The 15,253-nt window shown below is 33.7% G+C and overlaps 2 protein-coding genes across 3 annotated transcripts; one reads left to right on the top strand and one right to left on the bottom strand.

Moving 5' to 3' along the window:
* Positions 1–2,127: 2,127 nt before the first annotated feature.
* Positions 2,128–3,167, bottom strand: LOC123916769. Its single transcript, XM_045968300.1, has one exon. The coding sequence runs from the start codon at positions 3,039–3,041 to the stop codon at positions 2,535–2,537; it is 507 nt and encodes a 168-aa protein (XP_045824256.1). The 5' UTR covers positions 3,042–3,167; the 3' UTR covers positions 2,128–2,534.
* A 7,634-nt stretch (positions 3,168–10,801) lies between these two features.
* Positions 10,802–12,395, top strand: LOC123918305. Of its 2 annotated transcripts, none has more exons than XM_045970311.1 (4): positions 10,802–11,081; positions 11,240–11,397; positions 11,546–11,794; positions 12,031–12,395. In XM_045970311.1, exons 1-4 carry the CDS (start codon positions 10,967–10,969, stop codon positions 12,103–12,105), a joined length of 597 nt encoding a protein of 198 aa, XP_045826267.1. In that variant the 5' UTR covers positions 10,802–10,966; the 3' UTR covers positions 12,106–12,395. The 2 variants fall into 2 exon arrangements, with proteins under 2 accessions (XP_045826267.1, XP_045826268.1); XM_045970312.1 differs by having other exon boundaries at positions 10,884–11,081; positions 11,249–11,397.
* Positions 12,396–15,253: the final 2,858 nt, after the last annotated feature.

The following is a 15,253-nucleotide window of genomic DNA, read 5'->3' as shown; positions in this document are numbered from 1 at the left end:
CTTTCTTTCTTTCTTTATGTATGTATGTATGTTGCTTTCAAGGCAGATTTGATAGACAATTGGCAAGTGTATAACAAGTGTAAATAATCATTTTCAAGTACTAGTATCAAATCAGTAAGGATTTTAGAACTAACCCAAGGCACCACATATATCATCCAATGGTGATTAATCATATCAATCATCAAGCAAAGACTATAATTGAACAAGGGCCTTTTATAATTAAAGCGTAAAGACTATAATATTTTAATTTAATTGAACATTTTTTGTTAACATGTTAAGCTATACTGGTTGTCTTGTCGACACTTGCTTGGAGAATTTTTTATAAGAGGCTGCCGACTAAGGAAAACTTTATTAAGACTTGATTAAGAGAGGAGTTTCGCTAAATTCTTCTGTTGGAGGTTGTGGAGGTATAGAAACGGAAGATCATTTATTTTTTAATTGTCCAATGATGGGAGCGGTGTGGAGGGAGTTAGTGAGATGGGTAGGGATACCGGTTGTCCTGGTGGAAGGCAGACCGACTCATTTATCTATTTGGAAAAATATGGTGATAGGCAATTCTAAAACTAGGGACAGATTTGGAGTAATTTGGTTCTCTACTATTTCGTTAATTTGGAAAGCAAGAATTGATATTATTTTCAATAAGCAGGTCTGGACTGGGAAAACTGTTGGAGGAAATTAAAATTCTTTCTTGGAGAATTCTTAGAGTGCGCTTTAAATTCCTAGCGGTTGAATCCATTTGCCTGACATGGTTCAGAATTTGCTTCAGAATTGTGCCATGCCCTATGGCGGAATTAAATAGGAAAATTTCATGGTCAAAGTCCTCTCTGAAAGTGTGGCATTTGGGGAATTTTTTTTCAAACCATGGCATTTTGGGAATATTGCTCTCAAACACTGTCTTTTGTGTCAAAAAAACCCTTGTGATAGTTTTGTTGTGGTGGAATGAAATTTTCTCATGAGGGCTGCTGTTATTTTTGTTTTCTGCTGTTGTGTTCTGTTGAAATGCAGGTTGTGAGATCGGCAGAAGAGGAGATAAATGCGCAGTTGTCATGTTATAATTTTCGTCTTGGTTGATTCTCATAAGGTCACCGTCCGATTGTCTTGGTCTGAGCGTGTTAGTGGCATGACGCGAGACCCCAAGAAGTAATTATAAGGGCATAGTTCATATAATTTCTTTCTTAAGAAACAAAATTTATTCATGTTAGAATTGGTCATCGTAATATGCATGTAATACTCATTTTATCCCTTTATATAGTGAAGTATTGGACTGATTAAAGTAAAATGTTCTGCATATTACATCGATAAATTTTAATGTAAAAGATAATTTATAGACAAAAAGAAGCAACAATAATGAATCTGATAAAAAGAAAAACAATTTGCAAAAACTAAAAGTAAGGAAATATATATACTGCAAAGAGTTGTAGTACTTAGTCACACCTGAAATGAAAAGGATTTGCACACTCACATGAGTGAGGAAATGTAAAAGAAGAATGAATTACACAATATGTATTTTAGTGAGACTTACACTATCCATTGATAATTTAAGGTATTTATCCAACGGCCAATAAAAATAAATTATAAAATTAGATTTGTATGGGGTACCAACAAATAATTTTTAATTATGTAAATGTTATGACAAACCAACAATCAAAAGGTGAAACCATCTATTTTATGTAAATGTTTATGTATTTTGTTGTGTGTATCCAAAGTTATTTTTATTTAGGATTATTTATGACCATGCAATCAATTCTTACTATACTGCAAGCTCCTCTTCATCCCACTTCTATCACCTATATAGTACTTGGTTGGTAGGCTTGAACGAGAGATTTCTAATTCACATATGACAAACCAAAAGGAAATAAATGTTGTTTTGAGAAGGTTGACATACATGTTGTTTAATAAATAAGAAGACTATTTGTTACCGATCTGTCTTGCTTCAAGGTGTGGAGTGAAAGTGTTTCCATATTGCAGCCCTTAAGTTTTACTATTTTCTATAAGAATTCGAACCAACTCCTATAAAATTTAGCGTTGGATTCCTTTGATGCAATTAAGTCTTTACATTCTTCACTGAGAATGCTTTGTTATCACCCCAGTTGTATCAGAATCATCAGCCAGTTTTTCATTGAAAGCTTGGTGATAGAGGCTAAACAGAAAGGAGCAAAATTCTGCCAGGAATAAAATACAATACAAGAGAGGAGAGAGTATCATTTGACATTTGTTTTTGGATAAGCTCAGACATTTGGAACTGTTTTGCCAGCAATTAGGATGAATTATGTTAAAGAAGGAATCCACCATTGCACTGATACCAACTATGGAGAATGCAGGGAGGATTTACATCACAATTCACAAGGGTTTCATTCGGTTAATATGCCATTCATACAGCTCAGATATTTTGGTTACACGAGTGGCGTAAAAAAATTCATATGAACTAATTCTAAACTTAAGGTTACAAAAAAAATATTCCAAGAATTCTACCAAATACAGATGAAGTAAATTGAGGAAAAAAGAAAAAGAACATGTATGTATGTATTTTGATTTTAAGGCCTTGAAGAAGTTTCGTCAATGGTCTCCAGGGCTGGTTTCCAAGATCTCTGCTTGGAGTACCTTTGAACTGGTTCTGTCTCCTCCCCTACAATCTCATAATAATTATGAGCTTCTGATACTATTCTCTTTGCCTCCGAAGGGAACATACAGAACTCACTCAAAACAGGAAATATCTTTCCCAAATTGTTGAAACTGGCATGCTTTGTTGCCCTTGATGCTTTGTAGTTAAGAGTGCTCATTTCTTCATGGGTTAGCACAGAGTAGAGCAGCTCCATTGGTAGAAGAAAGTAAAATTTGCGCCTTTGAAGTTCTTCATCGGCTAATAGTCCTTGAATTCGATGGCCTACTTTGAGGTAGCTTGAGTCACAAACAAACTGTCCAGGATATTCTAGCATCAGCTCTGCAGCTCTTATTGCTTTTGTGTATGCTTCTATTCTCCCATCTAACAATAACACCTTAAACACCACTTTGGTTGGAGTACAAGAAGCAACATTTCCCATTTCTAAGAAATGTTGGATGGATGGTTGGAGTTTGAGTTTGAGTTGAGTTTAGTAAAGTTGGAGGTTGACAGAGCTTCCTATTTATTAGACAAGCTAGCTAGCTAGCTACCTGTCAGTCAGTTAAGAAAGCAAAGAAAAATAGTTGATTTTGTCTTTTTGTGGGCAAAGGGGTCGTACTACTAGTTGGTAATCAGTTGGCATATCTTTTAATGTTAATTAGTTAGTGCTCAATTTTGTCATAATAGTCTAAATGATACTATCTTGAAAACAAAGCTTCCCAACTGGCAGCAGCTTAGTTTTACTATTTCTTAATTATTATGATATAATTAGAAATCAGGAGATACTACTAGTAGGTATGTTTTGTGTGCTTATTATAGGCCTTTCAAGTGTATATAAAATGTTTGCCTACTGTGTCACTAAATATTTTTAATTCAAAAGGTTAGTAAAGCCACAGATGAATGAAGACTGGCAAATTTTGGCCTATTGCTGCGTGGAAAAAGAAACTAGCTAGCTTGGCACACAACTTTTCAATTTGGTTAAAAGTTTGAGACACTATTTTATTTATTTATTTATTTATGAGAAGGATGCACATGGGGAGATATGGTGAGAATGCAAACGGATGGATTGGATGGATACAGAGAACCGCACTTAAGGACAACACCAAACTAATCATTATATATATATATATATATATATATATATATATATATATATATATATATGGTACCAACCAGCAAGTAATTTATCTCATTGTATTCACACCATTAATCGATAATAAAGTGTTCTCCTAGCTATAATATCTTTTAACATTTTGTTAGGACTTAAACACATGAAAAATCGAACTCAAACTACTAGTCTAATAGATTTGATAATGTAAAGACTTAAATATATGAAAAAAGTTCAACCTAATGTAAAGACTAAGTTAATATAACCATATTGAACACTTTATTTTGGACTAAATGAAAAAGGTAGATGGAAAACGTTAAATCTTTGCTTGGTATATAGTCACTATCCGAAGTTAGCTTGCAATATATATTCCCATGAACACATATTATATTAAGTACACATACATACATACATTTATTCTCTTGAATTTGATACTACCAGTTGTCATGGCCCCGTTACTAGTAATATTTTCCACATAAATTTGATACTACCAATTAGCATTTGATATTTTTTTTTTCCATATAAAAAAATAAGTGATCTCTCCAATTGACCAGGATATATAATTTTGTTGGTGGTATTCTAGAGGTGGTATATATTATAAACTATATTGTTGCATAATTTAGAGTAGGATAGTATTTTTGGGGCTGAATATTCATGTATTTTTCTTTTTTATTTTAAATGCATCTCATACACATGAATATATATAGCATGAGTAGTGATGGTTACAACTATCAAAGAGTCACCACTACTAGGTGCTTAATCAATGATTAAACACTCCACTAAGCACTATGTGCTTCCACTAATAACAATGATAATTCACTCATGTAACTCTTCACTTACATTAGATAATTTCCACTACTTTATCATATTCCCACTAACATAAAATCAAATCAGCACATTAACTAACATACTCCCCCTTAATGTGCTGCTCTTTAACTCCCATTGCTTCTCTAAGTTGCTGAAATCTTCCTCTTGGTAGTGCTTTAGTAAAGATGTCTGCAAGTTGCTCTTGTGAACTGCAGAAAATCAACTGCACATCTCCTTCTTCAATCACACTTCGAATGAAGTGATGCTTTATGTTAATGTGTCTGGTCCGGCTATGAAAAACAGGATTCTTTGCCATGGCAATAGCTGATTTGTTGTCACAATGAAGCTGGAGACTTCCCTCTTGCTTCTCTCCAATATCTTCCAATATTCTTCTCAACCAAAGTGATTGTTGTGTAGCCAAACCAGCTGCTAAATACTCAGCTTCAGCTGAAGATTGCGCCACAGTATCTTGCTTCTTCGAGCACCAAGAGATCACACCTGAACCAAGGTTGAATACATAACCTGAAGTGCTCTTCATATCATCAACACTTCCAGCCCAATCACTATCACAGTAGCCTTTAGCTTCAAATTTAGAATTTTTCTCAAATCTGATTCCATACTCCATGGTTCCCATGACATACCTTAGAACTCTTTTTGCTGCACCAAGATGTAAATGACTTGGTTTGCTCATGAATCTTGAGAGTAAACTAGCAGCAAACATTAAATCGGGCCTTGAAGCTGTAAGATAAAACAAGCTTCCAACCAAACTTCTATACATGCTTGCATCTATTAATCTTCCACCATCTTCCTTCTTTAATTTTTCATTCACCACTAAAGGAATATCAACAGGTTTGCATCCATACATGCCAAACTTTTTCAAAATATTTTCAGCATACCTCCTTTGACAAATAAAAACTCCATACTCATCTTGGTAAACCTCAATGCCAAGAAAATGATGCAGCAAGCCAAGATCACTCATCTCATATTTTTTCATCATCTCTATTTTAAAATTTTCAACCATTTTCTTGTTGTTACCAGTATACACCAAATCATCAACATAAAGGGCAACAAGAAGGATATCATCTTTACCTTGATGTTTCACATACAAGGTAGGTTCACTTTGACTTCTTCGAAATCCTTGCTGAACGAAGTAGCTATCAATTTCACTATACCACGCTCTAGGGGCTTGTTTCAACCCATAGAGAGCTTTCTTCAACCTGTAAACTTTTTCCTCTTGGCCTTTAGAGACAAAGCCTTGAGGTTGCTGCACATACACCTCTTCCTTTAATTCTCCATTCAAGAAAGCTGACTTCACATCAAGTTGGTACAAATTCCAACCTTTTTTGAGCTGCTAACGCAATGATTGTTCTCACAGTGTCCAATCGTGCAACCGGAGCAAAAGTCTCACTGTAATCAATTCCAAGTTGTTGTGCATAGCCTTTGACTACTAATCTAGCCTTGGCTCTTTGGATTGAACCATCAGGATTATGTTTCAATTTGTACACCCACTTTACTCCAATAGCTTCTTTGTCATTTGGCTTTTCAATTAGCTGCCATGTTTTGTTCTTCTCAATTGCATCTATTTCTTCTTGCATCGCATTCCTCCAAACATCTTCTTTGATTGCTTCATCAAAATTTTCTGGTTCCACAACACAATAGTTGCACCTTGCATAAATATCACTCAAGTCTTTCAATTTTATTGGAGTTGAGCTCGGAGATGATGAACTTGAAATTGGTGAACTTGGAGATGATGAAGAACTTGGTGTACATAGGGCTGGTTGCTCATTTTCAGCAGCTGAATTTTGTTGTAATAAAATTGCAGGGACTGTTTTCTCCTCCGTTTTGTCTTCTTCCCAATTCCAAGAAGCATTCTCATCAAATACAACATCCCGGCTAATGATCACTTTGTTTGTCTTCATGTTGTAAAGTCTATAGCCCTTTGACATGGAACTATAGCCAATAAAGACACATTTTTCACTTGTTTCTTCCAGCTTTGTCCTCTTTTGTTTAGGAATTTGAGCATAGCAAACACACCCAAAAACTTTAAGGTGGTTCACTGAAGGTGTTCTTCCACTCCAAGCTTCAAATGGAGTCTTATTCCATACAGCCTTTGTTGGACATCTATTCAGCAAATACACAGCAGTATTAACAGCCTCGGGCCAAAAGGTTTTAGGTAAACCTTTCTCAAACAGCATAGACTTCGCCATCTCCATCACAGTTTGATTCTTTCTTTCAGATACACCATTTTGCTGAGGTGTATAGCCAACGGTGAGCTGTCTTTCAACACCTTCATCTTCACAAAATTTGTGAAATTCATTTGAGGTGTACTCCTTCCCCCTGTCACTTCTCAACACTTTTACAAACCTACCACTTTGTTTCTCAACAAAAGCTTTAAACTTCTTAAAAATTTCAAAAACTTCAGATTTTTGTCTCATAAAATATACCCATGTCATGCGGGTAAAATCATCAATAAACAAGATAAAGTACCTATTTTTGGCATGAGACAAAGTATTCATAGGGCCACACACATCTGTGTGTACAAGTTCCAACACTTGTTTAGCTCTCCATGCTCCTCCCTTTGGAAATGGTTGGCGGTGGTGCTTGCCAAGCATACAGCCTTCACACACACCAGATTTTTCTTCAATTATTGGCAGCCCATACACCATCTTCTTTTGATAAAGCAACTTGAGACTATTGTAGTTCAAGTGCCCAAGTCTTTTGTGCCACAAAAAGAGTCATTATCTTCTCTAGCCATCATGCTGAAATTTTTCTCGTAATTAAGAGAAAGTGGAAAACTTCTATTGCTGGTCATTTTTACAACAGCAACATTTCTTCTCTTTGAATCAAAAATTCTGCACTCTAGATTCTCAAAATTTAGAGAATAGCCATGCTCCAAAAGTTGTCCAATGCTTAGCAAGTTCTCATCTAACTCCGGCACATAAAGAGTGTCATGAATGACTTTGCTTCCTTGCTTTGATGTAACTCCAATGCTGCCTTTGCCTTTTACTTCAACATGTTCTCCATTGCCCAATTTAACTTTTGAGCCAAATGAAGAATCAATGTTGATAAAAGCTTCTTTCTTTCCGGTCATATGATTGCTACAACCGCTGTCCAAATACCACACATTTTTATCTTCTTGAAATGCTTTTTGACAAGCAAAGAATAAATTACCTTCATCATTTTCTCCTTCTGCAAATGAAGCATGTTGCTGATTGCCAAAACGACAATCTTTTTGAATGTGCCCGAATCTCTTGCAATTGTAACATTGTGATTTGCCCTTGTTCCAACAATCCTTCTCTGCATGAGTGTTACTTTTACAAATGTTGCACCATTTATTTGATGCTCCTTCATGCCATCTTCCATCATTCGCGCCTCTTCCTCTACCTCGTGAGTTTCTGCCTCTACCTCGGCCTCTTCCAAATTTGTCACCTCTAGAAGACTCACCTCTATTTTGTGTTGGAGGCTTATTTTCACCATTGTTGGGCTGAATGTTGAGTTTAGATTGAAAGGCACTCTCAACTGATTTTACAGAACGTCGTAACAACCTTTGCTCATAAGATCTCAAAGACCCCATCAACCCTTGAACTGACATAGTTGATAGGTCCTTAGTTTCTTCTATAACAGCCACCATAGGATCAAATTTTTCTGTCAAACTAATCAGAATTTTATCAACAATTCTGCGATCATCTATTGTATCTCCATGTGACTTCATTTGATTCACCAATTCAGAGAGTCTGTTGAAGTATTCATTCAAACTCTCATTCTCCTTCATTCTTTCATTTTCATAGTCTCTCTTAAGAGATTGAAGTTTCACAGTTCTCACCTTAGAGTCTCCTTCAAACTCTTGTTGTAGAATAGTCCATGCTTCCTTTGATGTTTTTGCTCTCATAATCCTTGGGAAAATGGATAGAGAGACTCCTCTTTGAATCATCCCGAGAACACCAGCATCTGTGATCTTCTTCTTCTTTAATTCTTCAAGTCGGGTGCTTGATTCTTCATCCTTTTCATTTGCTTTAGGTGCTGGTTCTTCATATCCGTTTTGGACGAACTCCAAAACATCCAAAGAGGTGAATAGAGTCTCCATTTTAACAACCCAAAAATCATAATTCTCTCCTTCAAACAAAGGAACTTTAACATTGCTATAAATTGCGGAAGGGTTGGTTGTGGAAGCCATATTTTTTGTTGTTTTTTGCTGCAGCTGCAAGGATCTGCAGCTCTGATACCACTCTGTTGGTGGTATTCTAGAGGTGGTATATATTATAAACTATATTGTTGCATAATTTAGAGTAGGATAGTATTTTTGGGGCTGAATATTCATGTATTTTTCTTTTTTATTTTAAATGCATCTCATACACATGAATATATATAGCATGAGTAGTGATGGTTACAACTATCAAAGAGTCACCACTACTAGGTGCTTAATCAATGATTAAACACTCCACTAAGCACTATGTGCTTCCACTAATAACAATGATAATTCACTCATGTAACTCTTCACTTACATTAGATAATTTCCACTACTTTATCATATTCCCACTAACATAAAATCAAATCAGCACATTAACTAACAAATTTATCGATATTAAGAAAGTGATTTTAGTATTTTTTTTTTTTTTGAAATGCTTGGAAGTGTAGGTGCATGCTTAGAATGTGATTGAAATAAGTTGGTACAACAGCGTGAGACTGGGAAGTATTAAATTTGTTTGCTTGCTTGATTGATTGACAAATGAAGAATCTTAAATGATTGGTGGTTCATTATGAAAATAGCAAATACTAGTACTAGTATATAATTAGTTGTTAAAGAGGCTGAATGTTTGATTTGGTGGATTTTATGCTTGTTAATTTCTAATCAAACTGAAGGGGGAAAAAATAGTGGTTGGTTGTTGCTTAGATGGTTGACAGACATCAATATCAATATCAATATCAATAAAGACAAGTGCCAAACATATCAACTAAGCTGTAAAACGGGTTACAACACACGAAAAGTGATCTAAGAAATGGATCCAACCACAAAAGAAAAAAAAAAAAAATTTTGTAGTGAAGGATAAATGAAGAATTTAGAGGTCAAATATATCGAATTAATGATCATACCAACTTTTCAACTAGGTCAATGAAAAACGCAGTGTGAAGTTAGCTAATGTTTTGGAGACGACTCCTTATTTCATTTAAGTGCAATTTTCTCTTTTGGAATTAGGCTTAAGTTTTCAAAACCAAGTGTATTATGTATTTAGGAAATTAGGTACTAATATTTTAGGCCTAGTTTCATTAATATTTATTTTTTCAGGTAAGATGCTAAGAGTAAAATTGAAAGAATAAATTGATAAATTATAAGCTTTAAGTTAATTAAATTAACTTATCGAAATAAGCTATAAGTTAATAAAAATAGGTTATAAGCTTGTGAGGAAAACTGTTACTAAATAAGTTGTTTTTTTTAACTAACGGGCCAGACAGGCGCGTTCCGCGCCTACCTTGTCTAACTTATGTATAAAAAAAAACTCTGATGTTATGAAATTAAAAATCAAAAAATAATAAAGTTTTGCAATTAAAAAATGTACCTTATTTAAATTTCTGCAAGAATTGTGATAGTTGGAAGACCTTAATAAGAATGAACCATTGTGTTATTTGAATTTAAAATGAAGGATAATTTGGACAATATAAAAAATTCAGCCCAAACTCACATATCATTTTATAGATAACAAGCTCAAAATTTGGCATCTACAAATGTTAGAAACAATTCACCCAAGCTTTTAAAGACAAAAGAACATTATGATAGCACCAACGATTTGAAGGAAGTAGATTTCTCACAATTAATTATAGCATGTGCTGTAATATAATATATTTGGACTGTCCAATTTTCAATTGATGGTTGGAATTGTTGTTTTATAAAATTGTAGTTAAAATTTGGAAATCTGGACCGTCAAATTTTAATTTAAAGATTGAGAATGATTACAACGTGTTTAGTTGATTGCAATGAATCTTGATCTCGATTTGAGTATTCGGTGCTTAGGATATTTTTTAAATATTATTATTATATTATTTATTTGTTATACTACTCTTATATATTAAGAAAGGGTAAAGTATATTGTAACTAGTTAATTTGAAGATACTTACTCAATAATTAATTAGAACAAATCATATAAATCATATAAGTAGATTGTATATTTGTATTATATTTTTTTGAAGACTATATTTGTATTATATTTTGTTTCCATTAGTGATGGATACTGAGCGCACCCGATGCAGGTACTTGTTGGATAAATATACTCTCACATTATCGATAGATAGATAATTACAATAAAAAAATAAAAAAATCTTGTGGGTGGAACGTGTGGAGAGGCAATAATGAAGTGGCTGGCACGTGTGTGTGTGTGTGTGTGTATTTGTGAAGGAAGTTGAAGAAAAGAAAACCTCATCTTCATCTTCTGTCTGTCCTCTCTTCCACTCAGTTCAGGATGGCAGCATATGCTTCTTGTTCTATTTCCTCTGCTGCTTTACCCTTTTTCCAACAACGGAGGATCCCACTACTACAACCTCCACCTTCTTTTTCTTCACCTTTCAATAACACAGGTCGCTCCTCCTCACTTCATTTCCCAATTCAATTTATTTCTTGTTTTGTACGTACCACTCTAATTCATTCATTCATTCATTCATTCATTCATTCATTCATTCATTCATTCATTCATTCATTAGTTGTAATTATTATTATTATTAAAAAATTTGCTCAGGAGGAAGAGGAGGAGGAGGAGGCGGAACACTCATCCCCCAATGTTTAAATGGAAAAAAGAGATTCAGCCTAAAGTTTTCAAACAAACATAGATTCACTTCAATCCATACTAGAAGTACCAATGATGATGAAATTGACACCTCTAATAAACAGACAAAGGCATGTATAGTATAGTATAGTATAGTAATACCTCAATTTCAAATTTATACATTCATTCACACCTGGGTGATATGGATGTCATTATTCTCACTGTTTTGTTTTGTTTTGTTTTGATTTGCTTTGCATGTGTGTGAATTCAATGTTACAGAAGGCACCATTTGGATATTCAAGGAAAGATGTCATTTTAATTGGACTTGGAGTTACTTTCCTTGGCATTGCCTTAAAATCCGGACTAGAGTTTGCCGGAGTTGATCCACTCCAAGCTGGAAATGTGGTTCAACTTGTGCTTGTTTTGGGCCTCACAGTTGGATGGATCTCCACATATATCTTCAGAGTTTCAAACAAGGAAATGACATATGCACAGCAGCTACGTGACTACGAAAGCAAAGTCATGGAGGTAAGTCAAATACTTTTATGCCTTGTCATTTCAAAGCATCTGCTGCGCGCGCTCGATGTATTGACCCTTAGAGACCAAGAAGCATTCAGATATCACCAAAATAAATGCCTTATGCTATATATATATATATCTTACTTAAGCTTTAAACTTAGGCCTTCTGCACCACCATGATGTGTGTTTACATTGTTTCTTAATATAAAATGCATAGAATAATTTTACCCCTATTGAATCTGCAGAAACGATTAGAGTCCCTAACAGAAGCAGAGCTACAAGTACTGCTTCAAGAAGTTGAGGAAGAGAAGAGTCGTTAGCTTTAGCTAGTGATGAAGAGGTGAATTGAAGTAAGCTTGTTTGTATATAATTAAACACTTAAGTTATACAGCAGCAAGTAAACAGAGACATTAATCTGTATGGCTAGTTTAGAAAGGGTTTTTGCTATGTTTGCTACAGTTCACTCTCAGACAACATACATGTAGAGAATTCCAAAATTATAGTGTTTGGTATCTTAGCAATATGTAATATACACTGCCCTTTATTTAAAGCGATTATTTACAAAAACACATAAACAGAAGTTCAATACTTTATTTGGTTTCTTTCAAGATGTATGGGTGTCCGAAGATCATATTTTCTGTCAACATATAAATAAATGGTATTGATTGGTAATTAATTATATATCATACCAAGGTGATACGCATCTATCTTATGTGTGCAGATGTAAATGATATCATTTAGTGTTTCTCAATCGTTGCACAATGATAAAATGTTTACCATACACTTATTGATATTAAAATATCTACGTGCCAAAATTATTTGTTATATACCAGAACCATTCATGTGAGACGCAGTCTCTCTTTTGTAAACAATACAAGATGAACAGAACATAACTAATACACCAGCATGTATATCCCTCGCCCTTCTTATAAACAGGACATAATCATTTGACGCGGGCGTGTTGGGTTGATCCTGAAACCTAAGTAAACAATTCAAGATAAGAGGGGGCCTTCCACTCTTAGAGAACAACTTCACCTCATTTCTTGTCCATATCAGCATACGCCATGCAATACTGAAAGGCATACAAATTTATTAATACTTTATATGCAGCTCTCAGCTCTTGTTTGCTTCTTAAATTTCCAAATGCTACTTAAGCAATTAAGATGATGAAGCATCATCGTTTTTATCTGCGCGCAAATTCTTGCCTCCAAAATGCAAATAGTTGTTGTTTTTTTTTTTTTAAGGAATAAATGGAAAATAATTTGTCCCCATATGTATAGCGTAATTGGTATGGGCATTGCATGAAAATAAGTAGGAATTAAGATTCGAACTCCGATACTTCCACTTATTAACTTTAAAAAACTAATTTCGTCACTAAACTACTTAAAAAAAAATTGAAAAATAATTTGTGTTAATTCATAAAAACTGGTTAATGTTGCTCAACACAAATACAATTGTATTGATTTTATGTGCTGTGAAACTCTGACAAATTTATTTGACTAGTCAATGTTTGAACTTTGATACTATCAATATATTTCCTTTTATATGCTCCATCGATGCTAGTAATTATTTTTCAAATACTCGGTCTTACCACTATTTTAAGTAAATTTGACTTTTTTAGTATATTAAAAAAAATAATATATCTGATATAAAAAAAATCAAATTTATTTATAATAGTGACCGAAAAGATTTTTCAAACAAATGCTCATTGATATCGCTATTGTAAGTAAATTTGACTTTTTATATATTGAAAATTGATGTATTTAATTTATAATATGAACCACGCACATCATTTTTTCAATGTAGAAAAAAGCCAAATTTAATTAAAATAGTTATCAGAAATGAGTATTTGTTTAGTAGACCATTCTGCATTAAATAAGTTCATATTATTATGGTAAGAGAGTATCTTGTTGAAATAGTTGGGTAGGTGTTTGGTTTAAAGGAATTTAATTTTAGGATGGGAAAACCGAACATACCAGAAGAATGTATGAAAAAACCATTAGATTTGATTAAGTGGTGAGAAATTCAGGTAGTATGCATCAGATTATAAGTTCGATTACATTGTAAAAAATTAGGTTTAATTGTAGTTTTGGGTTCTCCTATTTTTACCATTTGCAGATTTGGTCCCCATATTTTAAAATATGTAGTCCTCCAATCATAATTTTTAACTATAAATTGACGATGTGATATTTTTTTAAATGACGTGATATATGATATGAGAAAAAATCAACATGGATGAAATTGTAAGAAAAAATATTCATAAAGTTAATTTAAAAACATGTTATATCACCATATCTTAGACAAAATGTGTTGGAGCCTTGGAGAGACCAAAATTGTCAAATTTTAAAAATAAAGAATAATTCTGCAAAATAGTGAACTGAACAATGATGCAAAGACAATCAAGTTAAGTCAATTAATTAAGGAGAATATTAACATGTGCAACAAGAGCACATATTAAGAAGATAAATGTGGTAAACATTAAATGTTAAGTTTATTAATACTTTATGTTAAGTTTGTGAACATATTAAGAAAATATTAACTCTTTAAATATTAAATATTTTATTTCATTAGATGCTATATTTCTATTTTTAAATAGTTTAACACGTGCACTTGTTGCACATTTGCTCCCTCCTCCCTCCCTCCCTCATGTTCTTCTTTCTTTCCTTTCGCTAACCACCACTCCAATCATTACAATTAATTAACAAATATAAAAATAATAGGCTTAAATGCAGTTTTACCCCCCCTATTTTGAAAAATGCGGAATTTTACCCCCCCTATTTTATAATTTGTTGGATTTTGCCCCCCGACCAAAATTTTGCACAAAATCTGCTTCTGAGCCTCAAGTTAAAAGCTTCGCACAGAACTCAATTTGGATCAATAATTCACCAAACTGGTACCGAAACGACCACAATCGAGTTAGTTTTCCACAGAATCAAACTCCACTAAATTTGGAGTTACAGAGAGAGATTAATTACCGTTTTAGTGAAGGTCTGTTCAAATTAATTATCGTATGAAACTACTACTGGTATTTTCGTCATTCCTCTCACCCTGTAGCTCATTTTTTAATAATATTTACATGTATGGAAATCTAACGAAATTACCCTTGTTGGCATTTCAATTTCGTCGAATTTGGAGTTACGATGTGTTCGGTAGACGATGTTGAATTTGAAGATCACAAGTAGATTTCTGCAGAATTAGTAATTGGACAGACCTTCACTAAAACGGTAATTAATCTCTCTCTGTAACTCCAAATTTAGTGGGGTTTGATTCTGTGGAAAGCTAACTCGATTACGGTCATTTCGGTAGCCGTTTGGTGAATTATGGATCCAAATTGAGTTGTATGCGAAGCTTTGAAGTTGTGACTCAAAAGCAGATTTTTTGCAGAATTTTGAGGGACATACCTTCACTAAAACAGTAATTAATCTCTCTTTGTAACTCCAAATTCAGTGGGGTTTGATTATGTGGAAA

This window comes from Trifolium pratense, linkage group LG3 (genome assembly GCF_020283565.1).
Source record: "Trifolium pratense cultivar HEN17-A07 linkage group LG3, ARS_RC_1.1, whole genome shotgun sequence".
NCBI classification, from domain to species: Eukaryota; Viridiplantae; Streptophyta; class Magnoliopsida; order Fabales; family Fabaceae; genus Trifolium; species Trifolium pratense.
Note: the sequence above shows the minus strand (reverse complement) of the source record. Positions and strands in the feature narration are given on the sequence as shown.

Coding starts and splice junctions, on each gene's coding strand:
- LOC123918305 (XM_045970311.1), top strand. CDS start 10,967: ATGGCAGCATATGCTTCTTGTTCTATTTCCTCTGCTGCTTTACCCTTT. Junction 11,082..11,239: donor TTCACCTTTCAATAACACAG/GTCGCTCCTCCT, acceptor AAATTTGCTCAG/GAGGAAGAGGAGGAGGAGGA. Junction 11,795..12,030: donor ACGAAAGCAAAGTCATGGAG/GTAAGTCAAATA, acceptor TTGAATCTGCAG/AAACGATTAGAGTCCCTAAC.
- LOC123916769 (XM_045968300.1), bottom strand. CDS start 3,041: ATGGGAAATGTTGCTTCTTGTACTCCAACCAAAGTGGTGTTTAAGGTG.